Raw genomic sequence first — 23,219 nt, 5'->3', positions numbered from 1 at the left:
TGACGGATAGACTTTGCTATCCATTTCGCTTGCTATCCAGAAAAAAGCATAATCTCGGATACGATATTGAAAATGGTCGTAAATGCTTGACAGATAGATAGGGTATGAGGTAAAAGCAGAGAAGCACCAAGTTTTCCGTTGAAATAATTGTTTTGATTAATATCTTCCAATAATTACAGCTCATCCACTATATCATGCTCAAGAAATTTAGGTATAATTTCTAATACTAAGCAAAGATCGGCATTGCATGCATTTGCATATTTTATCCTATATATCTTGCATATTTACTAATAGCAATATCCATAAATTGCAAACCGTCGCTATTTTTATCGATTATAAAAAATGCTGCATATTTTATCCATTTTCGTGCATATTTCAAGTATTTTTCAACTCTTTCATATCGCTTATTAGTTAATCACATGTTTTACCCCCCCTCCCCCCCCTCACACACGCACAAAACTTGTATGTATGTTTGTATGTACGCAGGCATGTTCGGGCTGGGCGCGGCGCAGACGCGCTGCGTGAAGTGCTACAGCACGGCGCCGATGGCGGACGTGGCGCGGCTGAACCCGGCGCGGCTCGCGCGCCTCGTGTGGAGCTCCTCGCGCTCCGTCACGCTCATGCTGGCCGACGGCTCCGAGACGAGGTTCAATATATAGATTGGTGCAATTCAATATACAACAAAAAAAAGTTATGTCCTACAGTTGTATGTTGCTACATGTACTCAAATAATGTGTACTCTAAAAATTTTATGCCTGTTAGACCGGCAAACAAGTTTAAAATATAAATGGATGCAATAAAATATCACAAAATTAGTTTTCCAGAGATTTATGATACTAATTGTCTATTCTAAATCAAATATATAGATATATATGTGCTACAGTTGTATGTTGCTAAATGTGCTCTAATAATGTGTACCCTAAGAATATGTACCCTAAAAATTTTATGACTAATAAATAATAAATTTTATAACCGGCAAATAAGTTGCAAACATAAATTGATGCAATAAAATATAACACAATCAGTTTTCCAGAGATGTATGTTACTAAATGTACCCTAAGAATGTATACTCTAATGGGAGACTTCTGGGAGGATATATATAAAGATTGATTAAATAAAATATTCCTATAATAAGTTTTCTATAGATGTATCTAAAAATACCCTAAGAAAGAATACCTTAGACATTTTATGACTGTCAGCCCGGAAAATAAGTTCAGAATATAAATTGATTCATTAAAATATTACATAATTACTTTTGCAAAGATGTATGTAGCTAAATGTACCCTAAAAATTTTCGCTGTCCTATAAGAGATTTTTGGGAGGTTCGATATATAGATTGGATCAATCAAATATTCATATAACCTGTTTTCTAGAGATGTATGTGTCTTAATGTACCGTTTGAATGTATACTCTAAAAATTAATTGCTGTTGGATGGGAAAATTAGGTTCAATAAATAAATGTGTACATTGAAATCCCCCAAGTAATTAGTGTTCTAGACATGTGTTATTATCCTAGAAATGTTTATCCTTAAATTTTAAGAAGATATATTTTTTCCCTAGGCATGTATATACATACATTAAAAATGTATCCGAAAAATATAATGTTACTAAATGTTAATTTAAGAAAAGGACATAAAAGGAGGCATAAATTGTATGCCCTTAAATATCCTATAATATATACGATGTCTTAGAGATGAACTGTAGAAAAATATCAATACATAAATATTTGAGTTTGAGTTTAAGCATTTATAATGACCACCATAATATTGTGACCGTCTCCCTGGTACAATTGCTAACGCGTGAGCGCAGAACCGAGGGGTCATGGGTTCGATTCCCGGTGTGGACTCACAAAAACTCGGTATACTTATCCATAAAGAAAATCGATCAGTGAAACAGATGTATATCTGCCCCATACCCCACTGGGGGGACACGGGACTTCAAACTAAACACATATTTATGTAAATAAACAACGTTCGTGACTCTAGCTTCGCTTGTATTCACTTCCAATTATTGCGCAAAATGTTTGTATCTTTTCCTTAAATGCTTTAGCTGTCTTTCTTTTGCTATCTTTTCATTCCAATTATTATAGTTAAGTGATTATTGCTTATTACATGTAGTTAGTAATAAAAAAAATCGTTAGAAAATATTCGATTGTTATTATAATAATTTGTTATTTGTCTGTATGTATAAAAAAAATATAATAATCAATTTATTGTAAATGTTTTAGATTGTTATTATTATGTTATTAGCTTCACCTGTATGTTTGTATGTAACCGACTTATTAAAACTCGATTTTGACCCACTTTAAACTGACTGATTTAATTCAAACTTTGTATACTTATTAAGGATCGATAATGATATAATAATTTCATGAATGTATCTTATTACACTGACAAAAATCGTCAGGATTAAATAATTTACTCACGTGTATTCTGTATAAGAGCAATTGAGATAATTTCTATCATTAAAACATATTATTTAAACAGTGTTAAAGTATTAAATGCTATTTTGGATCTGTTTTAATCCAACGATATAAAGTGAATAATACATAATTCGAGATTATGCTCTTTGTTTGTTTATTGTTAAATTTAATTCAAGTGAATTGTTTTTTTGTTATATTCGTTTGACTACTTAAGTTTGATTGTTATTTTTGTCAAATAAACAATGAAATATTTTGTTATTACTATTGTTTTTTATAAATTTAACTATGATTATATAGTAGTATGCAAATTAAATAATATCGTATTTATAATAAAATCTGAAGAATTTGTTTGTTTGAACGCGCTAATCTAAGGAACTACGGAACCCATTTCGATTCTTTTACCGTTGGATATCAGATTATTACCGTTGGATGTCAGTGAGTTATTATGTACCATGGGCGAATGCCAGTATGTATGTTACCAGTTGGCTATTCGTCAATAAATAATGTAATTTTTAATTGTAATCATGCTATATTGTAATAAGTATGTTAAATCAAATGTTATATCGATGTTAAATAAAGTATTATTTTGAAATGTTGTTTTTAGTGCTATCTGTAAACTACTTTTGCAAAATTATTGTGTTTTTAAAATTAAATGTGAAATGAAATTAATTTTTATGTTTGGTACCTCATAATTTTTATAAGCTGGACCGTCTTGAGTTTTTTTTATACAACAATAGCTTATTTAAATAATATGAACGGTGTAATTTATTAAAAACAACTAGAAATTGCGGTGTAGCCGTTTTAATATCAGAGCCATCTATCGAACACTATTAACACTACGGTAGTCGCTCAAATAGCAATGCGACTGATACTGACTGACAAGTCTGATTTTTATTTAGTACTTACATTTTATAAGAGATGTCGCTTTATAACATCTTAATGTATAATTATTAGCAGCGCATTTATAAATTTAATCCTTTAAATTTTAAAATTGATGTAATAGGGCTTCTGTAGGAAATTTTATAGTGCCAATTTTTTCGATCGTATAATTATTGGTTTCACCGTCATTACGTCGTTGATGATATTATAAAATGTTTTCTTCAAAAATGAAGGTAGACTACTCTTAACCAGTAACCGAGCAATTTTTAGAATCGGACTAGCAGTTCATTAAATTTGCGTGTATAATATATACAATAAACAAATGCAAAAACAAACAAACACTTAAGATATATAATATTATTACTACGTCTACTACGTACAGCTTTACTTATATAACTATAGAATGAAGTGTTTATAGTGCAATGGTGGACACTTACTTTATTGTACGAGCACGCTTCGGCACGAATTGGGCCAGCTCGCACCGGGTAAGTACCACATCCTTTGGCCACATATTAGCATGCTGGTGTTTCGTTCGGTGAGTGGGGAAACCGGAGGCCCATATCCTTTTCCTTACCCTTCCTAGTCCTTTACTTTATTGCTCTCATGAATCGTTTCTTCATCCCTTTCCAATTTGCAGTCGGCAATCCATTTGTAGTGGAGTAAGGTCTGCAATCGATCGTACGCCTCTCCAAATGTCCATGTGCGGTGGTAGCGCTTACCACCAGGCGACCCACCAGCTCCATTGCCGACGATGACTTAAAAAAAGTTTAACGCACAGCTATTTATCAGTTCATTCATGTGCTTGGCCCGAAAAGACAATTAAAGAAGTTTTGTTTGTTTGTACAATGACACACATCAGGCTAAATATAAAGCGTTTCTTTAAATTGTAGACGTCTTAAAAAAAGTACATTCTTCTGTCTTAAAAATATAGGTTCTATCTGGGACATCATAACATAAAATTTTTCTTCTACCACGCGAAGTCACGAGTACTAGTGCTTCAGTGAACTAATAATATGGTCTGTGTATGCATACAATAAATTGTTTAAAATAAATCTTTAAAGTTCCCCCGTTTGACTTTGAAAAATATGGTTGTTGCCACCAACAATTAAGCCGAACCTCTGGGATACGTAGAGTATCTAATGACTGTAATTATACTTATTTTATTAAAACAAAATCTAACCTCAAAGTCGGACCCTCGGGCAGATACGGTGTAAGTTGGCGCCACTGTAACTTTGACAGGAAATAACGTCATCGGTACAGATAATTAATAGTTGTGATTTTTGGCGGGCTTTCTGACGCGAGCAGTTTGGCTTAGAATTATAAATGGTAATTATGTAGGTAATTTTTTAATAAGTATTGTGTGTTTGTAGTAGAAAAGTTTACAAGGTGCCTATTTAAAAATCCATTAAGTGTAATATTTGCCATTGAAATTTATATAAATCAATGCCACGCTTCATATACATCGTAATAATTGTTCACGAACTTTCATAGTTTTTTTATAGCTTCATAATGTTAAATATATTTTTTAAGTATCCACGTTATTTTAGATGTTATTTTATATGTAATTAGAAAGGTTCGAAGAGACTTTTTTGAAATTAATTTAATTACTGGGGATGATTAAGATATTTTTTACAAATAATCACCTATATATCCAACGGTAAAAATATTTTCGAATTAGGTCTAATAGTTGACCAGACAAACAAACAAAATCTTTACCTTCTTTTATATTATTTATATATATTTTCCTACATGCATAATTTGTGTAAAAAGAAACAGTTAATATGGTGAAGATAACATTTTATCTGGTATCATAATATTATCTCATCTGTGATAACTTATTCTAAATAAAAAAATGTATATTTCTAAATAACTTTACTGCAGCCAATTATTATACTGCTTATTTTTTAACACTTAAAACCTACTTCTAACCACGTGAATTTGTACTATACACGGCTTCACCCGCCTTGTCAAAAGCACAGTTCCGGGTTTAACCAGATTGGATTCGAAATCGGAACTTTCCGGGATGAAAATTTTATGTTCTTTCTCAGGTCTCAAATCGAAGAGGCAAATTTCAACCGCATCCGTTCAGTGGTTAAGGCGGAACATACCTACAGACAGGTAGAGTTTCTTTATATTTATCTATATATATAAAATTCTCGTGTCACAGTTTTCGTTGCCATACTCCTCCGAAACGGCTTGACCGATTCCTCTGAAATTTGGTAAGCATATTGGGTAGGTCTGAGAATCGGCCAACATCTATTTTTTATCCCGATATTCCTACGGGATACGGACTTACGCGGGTGAAACCGCGGGGCGCAGCTAGTATATATATATATAAGTAGGGATTAAGAAATAACGTGTAGTTTTGGTTTGGAAATAGAAGTTTCTCGCTTCCTTCTTATTTAAAATACAAATACCCATTTCTTAAATCGAAAATGTATTATGGAATTCTATCGTATTTAATGAATGAATCGCTCAAAGATTTTGCGACCAATAAAAATAATTACAGGCCTAATTCCTCAATACCATTTCTCCTTTGTTTACGCCGACTCAACAGGTAAAAGTTATTTTTTGAACCCTCTACAGCACGCGAGCGTCGGGCGCCAACGCCATGTCTGTTTATTTTTTTTTTCTGCGGTTAGGTTTAGGCTATGGTAACAACAGTTTTGTATATAATATGTGAACTCTTTTGTGTAATATTTTGAGAAATAGGCTATTATTTTATCTGATTGCATTGCAATAGAGAACACTAGTGATGATAAAATACAAGTTGGTAGAATAAATATTTTGTTTGTCTCTGAAATCTAAAGAGCCGACAGAAGAGCAATTAATTATTTGGCATGATCAATTATGTTTATCGCTTCGATTACAATGGTTGCCTTCTAATATAGGCTTTTCCGAAACAAATATTAACACATACAAGTATTTAATAGAAATAATATTGTTTCCAATCAATTTATATAGAATTTAGTACCCACGCAGCTTAACTTAAACATAAAATGTAAATGTACTTAATAAATCTCATAATTTTTAAAAATTATTTCCGTCCTAATTTTACGAAAAGTTTGGCTATATAGCTAAGCATAGGATAACCCGCGGGCGAAAGAAGTCAGTCAAAAGTCACGCGCCCGAAGCTGGATGTAAAATAAAAAAAATAACAATAAAAAATAAAAAAATGAAAGGGTCGTGAATGATATAGTTTTTTCGGTAAATTAGAGATTTGGGGCAAAGTTTTTTAAAAAGAAATTGCGTGTCGGACATTTGTAATGATACGTCTGGTTTGATTTTCGGAACTTTTCGTGTGTATGTTCGTTTTTTTTCTAGATCCGTCTTAGGTTCAGTTATTAAGTCAATTATAGATTATTTTGGATACGAGGTTAGCTTTAGATTCTGTGAATGCAGTTTATATGGATTATTAGGAAAATGTCGAATGAATATAGATTAATTTTATATTACTTTGATGCAAAAATGATATTTTTATTGCTTAGCTTCATAACATAAACAAACAGCGGGTTTATGTATACTTTATGTATAAAAAACAGCGCTGGCTCAGTGGTGCGAACCTCGGACTTCAAATCGATAAGTCGGGCTTCGAGACCGGGCAGGAAATAATTTGTAAATAACATCATTAAATGTAGATATCATCACCACTGCTTAAAACGGTGAAGGAAAACATCGTGAGGAAACCGGCATGTCCAAGAAACAAAAGTTCGACGACATGTGACTTCTGCCAACCCGCACTTGGCCAGCATGGTGGGTTATGGCCTGAACCCTCCTAGGAGGCCTGTGTCCTAGCAGGAACATATATGGGCTGATGATGATGATGATGATGATGAATTAAATAAATTACCCACTACTGTATGTTACACATATATAAAAGCATAATCATTATAAGCGTAAGTTGTTATGTTCTGAATGCTATATACATATGTACCGCGCGCGAAGTTATATATTATAGTTAGCTATACTATTGGGAAAGAATTATCGATTTTGAAGTCCGAGATTCTCACCACTGAGCCACCACTGCTTATATTTATTTAATTACTATTGTTGAATTGATAATTTTGACAATTGACCTAGAGACTTTTTTGTCAACGTCGGCAAAGGAGCTGGTGGGTCGCCTGATGGTAAGCGCTACTAACGCTCGTGAGTATTTGGAGAGGCGTACGGTCTTACGCCTCTACAAATGGATTGCGGACTTCAAATTGGAAAGGAATTAAGGAAAGTTTGATGAGAGGAATAAAGGAAAGGACTGGGAAGGGTAAGGATAAGGATGTAGGCCTCCGGCTCCCCCAAAATTAAGCTAGGATGGATTATGTATACAACAATTATAAATTAGAAAAAATCCTATTATCTCGTACCATACAACCCCATACAACTGCATTTTTTTATTTTATCATTTCTGTAATTTATTATTTTTCTCCTTTATGAAAAACAATGTCACCTTGCCATGAAAGAAAACTTTACCTTAAATCTTTATTTTCAAACTAAGATATTCTACAATTCTACGTCTATAATTCATAAATTAGTGTTGCCATTAATTAAATTATTACCTATACACTAACGCCTTGCCCGCGGGCGCTTTGTATGGGGAAAAAAAAAGTTAAAACGTCAAAGCGGATAGCTTCGGCGCCACTGACACTTCATTCGTAGATCGACCACGCCTTTGGCGCCAATGCTCTATTAGATGTCCATCTAATACGCATTAATTGAGAGTTACACTACTCGTTTTGTATGAAGGTTTGAGTTAGCATATTGATCAACCAGCAATGTATTATTGAATTTTGTAATTCTTGCAAATAAGTACAGATATGGACAGCGAAATTGTATCCATGATTATAATGTTTATGGTTTTTTTCTTATATAATTTTTCGTATATAAATAAAATACACGTAAAAAATTTTGTTTGCTTAGTTGAATGCGAGTCTGGATATCGGATTCTTTGAGACAACTTTTTGCTTTTTACAGCCCATTTCTCAAGGAATGAAATTAAATTATAAAGCACAAATTAATAAAAAAAAACTTACAAGAGTGCAATTATCTATATGTAAATTTAAATCAAACAGGATAATGGACGCAAAGAGCGGCTCTATTGTTTAATAGCAATTTCTTCCAAGCAACCCGTGCTAAGCAGAAAGTGACAAAATTATAAGGGAGATAGATAGGTTCTTTTGATAATATAACCGCTTACGTATTGTGTGGTTTGATTTTACGCTTCCACGATACGTCTAGGATCATACCTAGGTGAACATTACTTGATTTATTTATAATTTGTTTATCCGCACCGGGGAAGTACCCATCCCCAAAGAAAACTCGCGTGAAATAGTGATAGTATCATACCTTCCCCAGTGTTATCCCAATTCGTGCCGACACATGCTCGACTCCCACATTTAATCTACAGAGAAAACCTACAAAATAAACAAATCCTACTAATATTATAAATGCGAAAGTTTGTAAGGATGTGTGTGCGTTTGTTGCTCTTTCACGCAAAAACTACTCAACCGGTTGCAATGTAATTTGGTACGTAGACAGCTGAACAACTGGAATAATACATAGGCAACTGTATCCCGATATACTTACGGGATACGGGCTTACGCGGGCGAAACCGCGGATCGCAGCTAGTTACGATATAAATCTTAACAATAATCAATCATGTAAATCTACCGTTAATTGTAATGCAGTTGTAAATCTGTATCGTAAAACAACAATTATTTCTTGTTACGTTCAAATCGTGCTTTTTTCTTGCCGTTTTTCCGACATCCATTGTTCATTGTTTGATTGAAATGTTTCCTCGTCTGATTGAATTCACACAATCATTAATAAAATGTAGCAAACGGATCTTTTATGGAACAATTATTCAAAGAAATATTAAATACTTGGGTTAATTTTCATGGATGAACATTATTTAATCTTGTTTCATTAATAATTGGGTTATATAAATGTGAAAGTACAAATATATAGTGTCTTTAAGGCCTAACAAAATATTATATCATCTGTGACTATACTGTATCACACTTCATTGATAAAAACTACACAAAACATACACATAGCAGTTAAAACCTTAGTTTCAATATTCACATTTTCGTCTTATATATGTCATTTATATAAAACGCAAAAGTGATTGACTTATCTATGAATGTACAGCCCAAACTACTGGATCGATCGTGCTGAAATTAAGCATGCAGATAGCGACTATGCAGGCGTCCGATGCGACAGTATTTTGATGTATTGTACCCTCTAGGGGATAAAATAGGGGATGAAAGTTACTACCATGAAGATTTGTTATGACAACTCGAGGGAATCTGCGGGCTACAGCTAGACTTCTAGGCTTATACAACAGATGTAAAGGAAATGCATTTTATATAAGATCTGGTAAAGACTTAGGAATATTCTGTGGGATTCTTAGCCTTCACTACTTCATCTAAGGAATAATAACAGGCCTGTAGATGATGTAACTTCACTGAGTATGCATCTACGTAAATATTATAGAGAATATTTGTCTCTTTAAATGTATGTTTGCACACAAAAAACTGAGCAGATTTTAAAAATCATTTCGTTTAAAAGCTGCATCTTCTGTTATATTTGTACCACGCGCGAAGCCGAGGTGGACCGTTAGTAGTCATATTTTTTCCTGATACATATAAGTATCCACTCAACAATTGCCACAATTTTCTTTTTTAGAATGTATTCTCACAATAAATAAATTTCCCAAAATTACGTGACACTTTAAATCTGTCAAACCATTGTAATCAAAGTGCACGGCCAGTGACTGATCCCACGGTCGCAAAAAGCGCGCCACGCGTTCCCGCGTAAACGTCATTCATGACGCAACCAAAATGGCGAATTAAAAAGTAATTAATATCAACCTCGTCCGAAGAAAACTTTTTGCTGCGTGCGAGAATAAATAACAAATAAATCATTTTTATTGGAATCTCACTGATATTGCTTTATTGTGTTTGATTTATTTTACATTGTTTTTCGTTACAACTATCTTAATGACTCGGTATTGTGAAAGTTTTTAAGCTTACGTCGAAAATCGAAATTAAGTGATTTATTAGTTATTATAAAGATTTATTGAGGTTTCAATAGTAAATTAAATTAATTTGAACGCAATACCTAATTCAGTAATTGCTAGGGTCATTGGGTTATCTTTTAACTTTTTAAATACTATGACTTGAAATTGAAACACTTTTCAGTATTTCCAAAAGGTTATGCTATATAGACGCTTGTCTAAGAATAAGTAAGTATAAAAAAAGAATCTTATAAAATCATGACAATAAATCCGATATTTAAATGGATATATTTATTGTTCATATCAAACTACACTCATTCTAGACGCTGATTAAAATGCAACGTAATTCACTATTTTCTAGTCTAATTACTGTATTTATAGGAAGTAGGAAACCGTATTATTATACAAAAAAATCACAAATAAAACATCACACCGTCAATCTTAAATATGTCACATTATTTCACAATAACGACACCATTAGCCGATCGTTACATGTATTTATGCAAAAATTCTTTTATATAAATGATTCATGAATAACTCCAGAGCCTGTCGACATAACCCATTAAGATATTAAGAGTATCAAAAGAAATGAACACCGTCAGGTAGCAGAGGCTTACTAATTAAAGCCTTTTAATGAATCTTTAAATAGCTGTTTCAATTAATTCCAACCGTATTGAGCGGTTATAGGGTTGGTTTTTGGTTGTGATTTGAGGTGTATTTAAAATGCTAAGTCAGCGCGCGTAGTTGGTATAACGCGGCAAGGTGATAGAGTACATATTTTGCTGTTTTTTAACGAATCATTCACAGGATATCGATGTTTGTTTTATTGCGAAGGATCGAGGAAAACCAGACTGAATTAGTAGACATCGTAGGTGGGTTCGGATCATAATCCAGCACGCTGGCCAAGTGCAGGAGCAGATGTCACATGTCGTCGAACTGTCATGCCTGATCGGACATGTCGGTTTCTTCACGGTGTTTTCTTTACATTTTTGTCAGTAAAATCCACAGGAAAAGGAAAGGTAATCCGTCACGCGCCATTTAATTGAATACCTAGGTAGAGCAACTGTATTGTCATTTGTAGTTCTCAAATTTATACATACATATCATAATGTATTATATATATTTATACATATATGATATATTTATACACATGTATCATAATACTTATATTATAAAAACAAATAAGTATATTCTGTAGTATAAGCATAATTCTGAAGTACCTCGGTGTGGGCGTCTTCTTCATGCCTAAACCACTGAAACAATAATGATGAAACTTCATACAGAGATAGTTCGAGGCCTGAGAAAGGACAAACAGCTTTATTACCCGGAAATCCCACAGGAACGAGTATATATTGATAATGAGAAATAAAAAATATAACATACGAGCTGTAGACTGTACCTAACTCTAAAGCGATGCCGCGGGTTAAACCCTAGCTAAATACAATATATCAATTAAGCCCAATACCAATAAATGAATTGAAACAGCTGTCAAAGTTCGGGATTATTAAAATGTTCTCATAAAACCGCATGACTGTCTCTCTGACTCATTCATAATTCTCAGAGTTACAGTTTCATAAGAAACTAGCTGCGCCCCGCGGTTTCACCCGCGTAAGTTCGTATCCCGTAGGAATATCGGGATAAAAGTTGCCTTCACGTTATTCCAGTTGTCCAGCTGTCTACATACCAAATTTCATTGCAATCTGTTCAGCAGATTTTGCGTGAAAGAGCAACAAACACACACACACATCTTTACAAACTTTCGTATTTATAATATTAGTAGGATAGGATATAGGGGACTGAGGTAATCAGAGTCCCATTTCCTTACCCTTCTCAGTCCTTTCCTTCTCTCAACTCACTCAACTCTCCTCTCAACTCACTGAACCCAGGAATTTTACTGCTCTTTCAGTCTTTGGACATAACTTGTCATGATTTCTTCTATAATCGACGTAATTCCTAAGTTCCAGAGAAATCAAAGGAAAAGAAAATGTTTAATTTTAATATGTACGTAATTTGTATTTTAATGCTATTAATTATTACATTTTATGAAGTAACTAACTTAAGTAGTAGTAGTAAGTATTTAAGTAGTAGTAAGTAGTTAGTATTCATGTAAAATATATGTATTTTATTTGTTTATTAAGTTATTTTTTTTTATTCTTAAATATCTTTACTTTTTTTGCATTAACCCTAAAACCTCTTGCATTTCCTTTCCTACCAGGTAGCCTGGCAGAGATTGCTGTCTAGCAATAAGGCCGCCTTTTGTACGAAATATCATTGTGCCATTATTTTGTATAAACTACTTTCTGTTTTGTACACTAAAGTATTATAAATAGATAAATAACTTTTTACGGTATTAGTTAAACGTAGTAAGGTAGTCAATGTAGCGTGCGCATACTTTTATTTATTTTTATACACTTAAACAATTAAGCAAAAAATAGTGTGTAAATATCAGTTTCTATATAAATAACATTCAAGGTACTTTTTGTATTTTACCCGATTGCTGAAAAGAGGCAATCCTTTCTTACGCTAATTATTTGGAATATATCTTTCCTGCTCATAATTATTTTTTTTATATTCAAATACTTGGAAGATACAGTACAGAAGGCGGCCTTGTCACTTATAAGTGATCTCTACCAGTGATCTCTGAGTGAGATTTTAATTAGCTTCTGAATTTTTATTCAAGTAATGTTTCGATTTTTGAATTACTTCTGAAAAGATAGTGACTCAATTTCGGCCGTATGTCTAATACATATTTTTTAAAAGTACAAAATGTATAAGATACTACAATACTGTATACTCTTATCATTTCATTATTTAACAATAATTCAGACCCCACGCTTTGGCCAGGGACTAAAACAATAAAAAACATTGAAAAAAAAAATGTTAGAAAATATGTTTTTTGTGCACAGCTGCAGTATCGTAGACTTCAATCACGTCTCATTGAAGGAAACACGTTGGTTTTTACCTCTTCGATACTGTTGAAGTACACTAGGTGATTTTTTTTTAACTGGAATAATTACGGTTAAATACATTTATTTATCTAAAGATTACAACTAAATCACATACAGAGAAATACAAATTTTACATAATTTTTTAACTGGAACAATTTGCGTATTAAAATGACAGTGGAAACTATTCAATTGACCGTGAGATTTTGAGTAACGATGAATATGTTATGAAGATGAAATTATGTAATAGAGATTCAAGTATTTTCAAATTAATGTATGCTCAATTGGACTACAAAGTGGGTCTTGTATTGTAAATGGAAATTAAGAAAAATCTTTCATTTGGATTTTTTTACTAACGCTCGGTTAAAGTCAGAAAAAAGCGAATTTCAGCAATAAAAAAAAGATCTGTGTGCGATTCACACACGATAGAAGTAAAACTTCAGTAAATCGACAAAAGAATGAGATGAATATATATGAATATAAAATAGTATGGATATTTCTGTCTCATTCTTCGCTGGCTTCATTCTACACATTTTTGTATTTGTGTCTCTTACCTTTCGTTTTTTCCGTTGCATCAGGTTTGAAATCACAACGATTCTAAAGAAGTTTCACTTCAAAAAGTATATTATGGTGGAATAATGTTACTATGGGTCACTCAAGCAAGGAAATATTCGCGCAATGTATCAATATTTATCATCGAAAACATTTAAAAATTTCGTCTTACACTTGTAAGTTTGCGTATTAATACAAATCCGATTGACTCACATAAGAAAAACTCCTATGCACATGAATTTGTTTGTCACTATCTTTCCGAATATTTATGGATGGTGGTTATCACTTACTTTCAGACAAACAACCAGCTCAGTTGGCCGTTATGACAAAAAAAAATAAAGACCTAAAAATCACTCCGTGTGCGTTGCATGCGTGAGCCCTATCATTATAGCCAGCGCGGACGCAGCATTATCTCCAGTACATAGATATTATATACAATTATATCCTACATAGCGCTTATTTACTACGCAAGCGACACGCAAGCATTTTTATGCAGTGAAAACGTGTTTGTATCATTGTTAGGGCTGCATTTTAACTTTCGAAGACGTAATGGTCGGTTTAATTATTTTGTTTATATGTAGAATCTTTATTTCGAATTGTGTAATAAATGTTATTCCTATAGGTTGGAGGAATATGGTTATTTTATTAGCAGAAAAAATTTTTGTAAGAGCCGGCAACTGAGCTAGTGGTTCGCCTGATGGTAGGCTATCCTCCATATGTAGGTAGGCCTCCGCCCATCAACATTTACAAATAGGGGCTTTGCAAATGCATGAGTAATGCTTTTAAGGATGAAGGGAAGAGGAGCGGACTCACGTAGGAAATAAAAGAATGGGCTGGGAAGGGTAAGGAAAAGTAAAAGTACTAAAGAGATATCAAAACTTACGCCTTTAGTATATGATTTTGAAAAATATTTATATGTGTAGGGGAATATAACCTTATTACGATTTTACGATATTATGAATCTGTGGGTATGTGTGATGTGTCTAGGATAGGTTATACATTTACGGTTAAATAAAAACTATAGGTACTTATTCAAATTGTTTAATTCATCCTGGGTTAGGTTAGGTCAGACCATCTCATCAGGGAGGCTCTGAACCTCTCATATTTTTCTTATTATGACGATTCAAAACTGCGTCTAAACGAAGTCTAGTTGAATAAATAAATGTTTGAGTTTGAGTTTAAGTTTGAGGGCTCTTAATCATAAGATATAATCGTCATTGAATTTTTGAATTCAAATTAGAATTATTTAATTTAAATTTTATAATATATCTGATGTTTACAAAACTGTTTACAAGTAGGGAATTGAGATGAAAACTTATAACTGACTTATATAAAAAAAAACTGTTGACTCGTTGTTGAATAGTTGAATAGTTGAATAGTTGTTGTTGTAAAATAGTTGAATAGTTGAATTTTCGTTGTTGAATAGTTGAATAGCTGTTTAGTAAATGGAAATGACAATGCTACGCAGGCAAAGCTGATATAGAAATAAAACTCTACATAACTCTTATCTGACTGAATGATAAACTTACAATTACGCAACTAAATAAATTATACGGCACTATATTTATTCACTTATTTTTAAATAGATCCCAATCTACGAGTCGAGCACGCGTCGGCACGAATTGGGCCAATGTTAAAAAGAAAAACAAATATGTAAGTAGTATAAAATAGTTTGCCCGTTAAAATAAGTTTATAACGGACAAACTACTTTATTTTACTTTTACTGTATGTAGTTTACCAACAACATTCTGACTTGAGACAGTCTGAGAATAGATTTTTATAGGTTTTACATAATAGCAAATATATCAGTGATTTTTTACAGTTTTACTCAAAACTACTCGACCGATTTCAACCATCCATTAGCCATTAGTAACAACAATTACAACTATAACATACATACATAAATATTAGACAAATCGCAACAACTGCACAAATAAAGCCGCGTCTCCAAAGCTATACTACAACTCATAAATACTCCGTTAACCAATTCATCCGTCATTTAGCGAATAAGACATACAGTAGCGGCAACAATGGAGGAGTTTTTTCCTCTACGTTCACGACCATTGGAGCATAGCAGTGCTCATTTAACTATGTAATGCGATTGTCCATGGGATTATGGGATAGTAAAGGATCCGACGTGTCTAACGTTGACTCTATTCTGTAGTTATTGTTGTGTCTATGGTACAACGAAAATCCCTGCTAATAATATATAATGCATATTGGTTAAACGAATCGCTTGTTTGTTGCAAGTTAGTCCAATTTGATCGTCCTTTTGCTTAAAAACAAATCCCTTTAAATCGCTTTTAGGCAATTCAACTATAAAATTAATTTTATCATGATACAAATAGTAGTTTTCCGTAAAATAATAAACAAAATTTAATCCACGATCACATCAATATATATTAATACCATTTATGTGATGATGGAACTACAATTATTTCTAAATTATTAAAGTATATTCTTTTTTTAACAATAAGTATCTGACTCTGACCGTTAATTTTTTGCCGAAAAAAAAAAATTCGGTGCTCAAGTGACGTTTAATTAGTGACAGTACCTGCGAAATCCCGTGCTCAACATTTGTCACATCCATCATATTACATTGTCGGCGAACTACAGGTGGTCATTTCTTTTGGTGAAAGTTTCGCCGACAAAGTGTCGGTGTTTTTAAAAATGTTCCTTTCCTTTTTGCATTTTAATTTTGTTACGGCTTGGCGCAATTTGTATTACATTATAATACGATGCAAATTATTCAGTTTCGAGTTGTAGATTATAAATAGTTTAATTTTGTAATCTAGACTATCTAAACTAAACTGATATTGTTTTTATTAAGAAAATATAATATGGGGCGTTGGTTAATTTATATATCTGTATAAATATTGTACAGTTAACTTTATATGTTTGTAGAGACTAATCTCTGGAAGTAAGGATCCGATATCGAAATATTGTTATTAAAAGCTGCGTTATTCATGAGTGCCATAATATACTATATTTTAATTCCCGGTCAGCCCAGGAAAACGGATAGAGTTATATTTCAATTATCCGTTTTTTATTTAACTGTCCTTTCAAAATATTTAAATAGCGAATCCATAGACATATGATTAATTGTAAAATGTGTTACTTTCATCTATTCTTATTCATGCATTCTTAAAAAAAAAATCTTGGCGCCAAATGATACGTCAAACTTCGAAGCACAGATAATAAAGTCATTGCCAAAATATAGTAGCAACATGTCACTCACAGATATGCAATGTCATCGACTAATGCATTAAAATCCATCACCGAGTAGAAAAATTTTGTCGCGTCATCACTCATATAAATGGACTAGCTTGAGAAGAGTAAAAAAATAACAGAAGTCGCATGGAACTGTCAAAATATTTAGTTTCAATTTATTGTTCATTAATTTCTTGCGGTAGGGTTAATATATTGTGTTCTCATTTTATATCATAGTTTCGTGTTTTATTTAGTACTAGATTTTGCCCGCGATTTCACGCACCTTAAATTCGGAGTATTTTAATAGATGTTATAAGTTTATTCATATAAAACTTCCTCTTCAATGACTTAATCTATTTAAAAATTCCCATCAAAATTTGTTGCGTAGCTTTAAAGATTTTAGCATACATAGAGATAAAGGGACAGAGAAAGTCACTTTGTTTTATACTATGTAGTGATTTTCAAAGTAAATCAACGTTGTGTTCTCTTGTGTTTGATTTTACGCGAGCATTATACATTTAGAAATTAAAGACTTTTTAACGGACTTTAAACGCGATTTATTCATTATTTTATTAACCCAACGTTTCGAACACTTTACAGCGAACGTGGTCAGTCTCCCCGTGACGACCGACCACGATAAAAAGTCTTTAATTTCTAAATGAACGTTGTTTGATAAGGAAGATAAATTAATAGACAAATAAAACAAAGTTCATAATTCGATAGAATAATTGACTTATTGAATTGAATATTAATACTAGTTTTGTCTACGGTTTCCCCCGCAATTGCGGCTATTTGCTAGCCTGATGTTACAGCCGTCTTCGATGCACTATCCACACGAAAATTATCATTCAATTCGAGTTGGTAGTTCCTGAGATTAACTCTTAAATTCTGTTTGTTAAATTATTATTTTTTTAAGATAAATTTATTATAGACATTATTTTATTACTTTGGAATTATTTTCATTACCGTACGACAGAAAAAGCACGGTCAGCCTATTGGTAAATAACTAATTGGGCTTAATGTTTGAGTTTATTGCATTTTATTCAGAGCCTATTCCAAATGGGAATTAATTAGGTAGATCCTATGTTTTCTATGTGTAATAATTATCTTAATCTAGTTCGAGTTTTAATTAGAACGTATTTATTTTTTTAGTATCATGTTATCTGTGATATTATAAATAACTAGCTGCGCCCCGCGGTATCACCCGTGTAAGTCCGTATCCCGTAGAAATATCGGGATAAAAGGTTGCCTATATGTAATTACAGTTGTCCAGCTATCTACGTACCAAATTTCATTGCAACGGTTCAGTAGTTTTTGCGTGAAAGAGCAACAAACGCACACACATCCTTACAAACTTTCGCATTTATAATATTAATAAGATTTGTGAAATCAAACAGTGCCATAGATTTGCTAAGATTCATGTTCTATTTTTAAATCTAAAGTATTCAATATTTTCTATTTTTAACTAATAAAATAAAAGTCACAGTTCTAAAAGTGTGATCGGGGAGAATGAAGAAATTAATGGAAAGATAAATATTATACAACATCATAACATAAAGGTTCATTCAGAAACAGGTATAACCGTCAGACCATAGACAAGTCGGGCTAACAAGGCAGATTTTAATTATCTTAAAACCAGAGATAATTTGTTTTTTTATTGGCGCGGCATCTTAAAGCTGCGGTGCCTTTAGTTTTTTCGATTGTGTAATTTGTGAAAATGGGATGTTAGCGCCATTTTAGTGTTGGACTGATCTTTTTTAAATTATTATTGATATTCGTTTGTTTCCGGTTGTTTTCGTGCTGGCCACCCAGATTGGACTGTGTAATTGATGTGTACATTGTGGATAATTAAATATATTCACTTTATTTTAGAATTTTAATGCTAATAACAAAAAAAAATTTGCTTATTAAGTTTATAGATGCACTAGCTGTGCCCCGCGCTTTCAGCCGCGTAAGTGTGTATCCCGTAACAATATCGCGATAAAAAGTGCCTATGTGTTATTCCAGTTGTTCAGCTATCTACATAACAGATTTCATTGCAATCGGTTGAGTAGTTTCTGCGTGAAGAAGTATCAAACATACACACATCCTTACAAACTTTCACATTTATAATATTAGTAGGATTATAATTTAATAAACAAAAGACTGATGGAATCTCTTGATATTGCGGCAAAAGGCACTATTGGTTATGATAATTATTTATGAAGTGTGCCCCTTTCATTCCATTAAGCCTGGATGTTAAAATGAAACTCGAAACGTTTTCATTGAAATTTTTTATTTATTGGTCTGACTTTAACTCGGGATTTTTGCTATTAGCCTCTTTCAGGATCTGAATTTAAGATATTGGAGACCTTCTTGGGGGAATCTTACGTAGATAACCGCGGTCCCCGGGAAAGGAAGTCTGGGTTATATCGGATTCTTACTGAGCAAAACCCCACTGTGTTCCATCGAGTCTTTATTAAAGTGGTCACGGGTGCTTGTCGGTTGTATCTGTGCTTAGAAGGCTAGCTAGTTCGACTTAATATAACTCTTCTATATTCGTTTTATATAATTGCAATATTTCAAAATTACTAAACGGTTAGGTAAATAACTATGTCTTTATATGGTAGAGCACAGAAGCATAATTATTTTAATACAAAATCTGTGAGTAAAGCAGATGTATAATTTATAATTCCACTGAAGATTTTACAGTATTTCTGTATTTAATCTTATTTTATAATTAAATATTTATTTTCGTTGTATGTTTCTATTTGATTATATATCAAATTGAATTAATAATTAGCTCGCAAACATATATTGTTTATAAATCACGCCCGTTGTATTTAACTCTCTCTAACAACAAATTTTCACTCACTCTCTTGTGCTTAGCATTTCAGCGTTGAACAGAGAAACAGATAAACATAAAATACCTCATGCATTTAGATACATATAATTCTCCAACAAACCAAATGATTGCAATAAACATACAATAAGACCTTCATTCCTAACTGCACCTAGCGGGTTACTTGTAAAAAGGTAGCCTATGTCCTAATCCAGATTATAATCTATCTCTGCACTAAATTTAATACAGATCGGATAAGCTAATATTGCTTGAAAGAGTAACAAACATACATCCATATTCCATACATTCTAACAAACTGTCGTGTCTATAACATTCATCATCATCAGCCCACATACGATCTGGCTGGGACACAGGCCATAATCCATCACGCTGACCAAGTGCGGGTAGGCAGATGTCACATGTCGTCGAACTTTGATTCGGCATTCCGGTCTCCTCACGATGTTTTTCTTCACCGTTTCGAGTAGTGGTGAAATTAATGATATGTAGATTAATTGAATAATCAATTTATTTCCTGCACACTCGTCTGATCTTGAACCCCCGACTTTACGTTAGATTTCCCAGGTCCCAACCACTGAACCATTGCTCATTTTAATAATATTTGTAGGGTCATAACATTAATATAGCGTGAACCCAGAGATTATCACGGTCTATAACAGTTGCCATAATTTGAAAAACGTTGGTATTATATCAATTTATCTATTCACAATGGTAATGATTCATAATGTCAATTTGTATGCAATTTTGCGCATGCGCAGTGCATGAGAAATCGGTAGCTTAATATGTTAATATCCTACTTAAGTATGATTATGCATAAAATTACTTAGAATTAAGCATTCGGTGAGGTATTTGGTTTGTTTCGCTTGAAAATTTCGAATGTCATATGATAAATGACTTCATATAATGTGGATATCAAGATTTATGGTGCAGTTCCAGTCTTTAGACAGGCGAATATAGGATTGTATCTCTTAGGATCTGTTTTTTATGTCACAACATATAATTTAGCCCTAAAAGTAGCAAGTTAATCACTACGTAGTATAAAACAAAGTCACTTTGTTTGTCCCTATAAAGCTTAAATCTTTAAAACAATGCAACTGATTTTGATGCGATTTTTTTAATAGATAAAGTGATTCAAGAGGAAGGTTTTTATGTATAATACCAAATAGGCATTTTTAGTTTTTACCACAGCTTGCTTTTTATTTTATGCGTAATTTCTATCACTAAAATCAACACGTTTCTTATATTGGCATTCCAATATATCCATACTGCTTCTAACTTTTTACCCACATATAGCTTTGGCCCGCGGATACATGCGCACTCATATAAAAATCTGATGAAAATATTGTCTGTAATTTACCTCTGTGCCCTATCACACAAATATCACATCGCGATATATATTTTAAAAAAAGTGTAAAGTTTTGTTTTAAGTATTAATAAATGAATAAATGAAATCCTCTTATAGAAACATTTTCACATATATTTATATTTCATTAGCTGCCCGCCTAATGAAATATAAATATATGTGAAATGTGCGGCCCTCGGTTTCACCCGCGTAAGTCCGTATCCCGAAGGAATATCGGGATAAAAAGTTGCCTATATGTTATTACAGTTGTTCAGCTGTCTACGTGCCAAATTTCATTGTTATCGGTTCAGTAGTTTTTGCGTGAAAGAGCAACAAACACACACATATCCTTACAAACTTTCGCATTTACAATATTACTAGCTGCGCCCCGCGGTTTCACCCGCGTAGGTCCGTATCCCGTAAGAATATCGGGATAAAAAGTTACCTATATGTTATTCCAGTTGTCCAGCTGTCTACGTACCAAATTTCATTGCAATCGGTTCAGTGGTTTTTGCGTGAAAGAGCAACAAACACACACACATCGTAACAAACTTTCGCATTTATAATATTAGTAGGATAGGATATTAATAGATTATAGTTAATGATTGTATAACGCAAATATTAGGCGTTAAAATGCTGAACAAATTATGATTAATGTTAATAATATTAATATACATGCAAAGAGATAATTGCTGTCTGTCACTAAGGATTAATAAATTGGCTGAATTAATTAAGACATTAAGCTAACAAGATCGCTTCATATCTGCAAATAAAGAAGGCATTTTTGTGAATGCATTTTTTATGTGAAATAGCAATCTGCTGTGTTTCGTTCGGTGAGTGGGGGCTGGAGGCCCATATGCTTCTCCTTACCCTTCCCAGTTTTTCCTTTATTCCTCTCCTCAATCCTTTCTTAATCCCTTCCCAATTTAGAGTCGGCATTCCATTTGTAGAGGCGTAAGCTCTGCAATGAACCTTATGCCTCTCCAAATGTTCATGGGCGGTGGTAGCGCTAATCATCAGGCGATCCACCAGCTCCATTGTCGACTGTGACAAAAAAAAAAACTGTTGACATTGTTTTTGAAATAGTTTTTGACGTTTTTTAATGTCATGTGATAATTGTCGAATGTGTGATTTTTTATATCCGAATTTTTTTTTTTTTGTATACTTTATTTTAAACAAAGAAGGTTCTTATGTATTTTTTGGTTTCATTACTTGATAACTGATTGGCATGATTCGTTCTGTGTTTAATAGTTAATTGTTGTACTTTGATCCCATTTAAGAATCTGGTTCCTCCCTATCAGGAATGGTTCTTTTTTATATAGAAAACAATTGCTTATAAAAACAAATTAAAAATATAAATGGACAATCGTAAGTGAATCATTGTCTGAATCTTTTAAAACATTTCTCGAATTAACTAGATACTTAAAAAGTGGATGAAATTATTGCTATTTTTTATTTCAATATTATCTACACTAATATTTTAAAGAGGAAATTTTTTTTTTTGTATATTTGTAATGTTTCCGCGCAAAAACCACTGAATCGATTTCAAAAACTCTTTCACCATTAGATAGCTACAACTTCACTGAGTGATAGGCTATATATGCACCACGGGGGACACTGGGGCGAATAAATTGTAATATATAAGTAAATAATATATCAATCACCCCTCAGATTTAACAAACTATAATGCCTCTTTTCCAAACTTAACGAAAATCCAATCCAATCATTGTAACGTGATTTCTATAGTCGTTTGTAAACAGTAATAAGACAAGCGTATTTATTAACGTTTGTTTATGGAAACGTCTGACTAGTATCGAAGTTTATTATCATAATTAAAATACACTAGGAATAAAATATACACACCTAATTGATAGATAGACGTTTCTATTTTTATCGTGGAGTTTTTACTGTGCTAGTCTATTTATAAGAATTATGCTGGTTGTTTTCTTAATATACGAGTTAAGTTTTAATGAAATAGGAATGTATAGGTTTCGAGTCACTTTAAACGAAACGTTTTA

At 32.7% G+C, this 23,219-nt stretch overlaps 1 protein-coding gene across 1 annotated transcript in view; it reads left to right on the top strand.

Annotated features, from left to right (window-relative positions):
* The window catches only part of LOC119836359 (WD repeat-containing protein 7), a 120,341-nt gene extending 119,189 nt beyond the window's left edge, over positions 1–1,152 (top strand). Inside the window, exon 35 of the mRNA XM_038361663.1 lies at positions 487–1,152. Within this exon, the coding sequence (XP_038217591.1) occupies positions 487–659 (173 nt within the window). The 3' untranslated portion in view covers positions 660–1,152. The remainder of the gene's footprint in view (positions 1–486) is intronic.
* Positions 1,153–23,219: the final 22,067 nt, after the last annotated feature.

Source organism: Zerene cesonia, chromosome 24, assembly GCF_012273895.1.
Source record: "Zerene cesonia ecotype Mississippi chromosome 24, Zerene_cesonia_1.1, whole genome shotgun sequence".
NCBI lineage: Eukaryota > Metazoa > Arthropoda > Insecta > Lepidoptera > Pieridae > Zerene > Zerene cesonia.
This window is presented reverse-complemented; position numbering and strand designations above follow the sequence as displayed.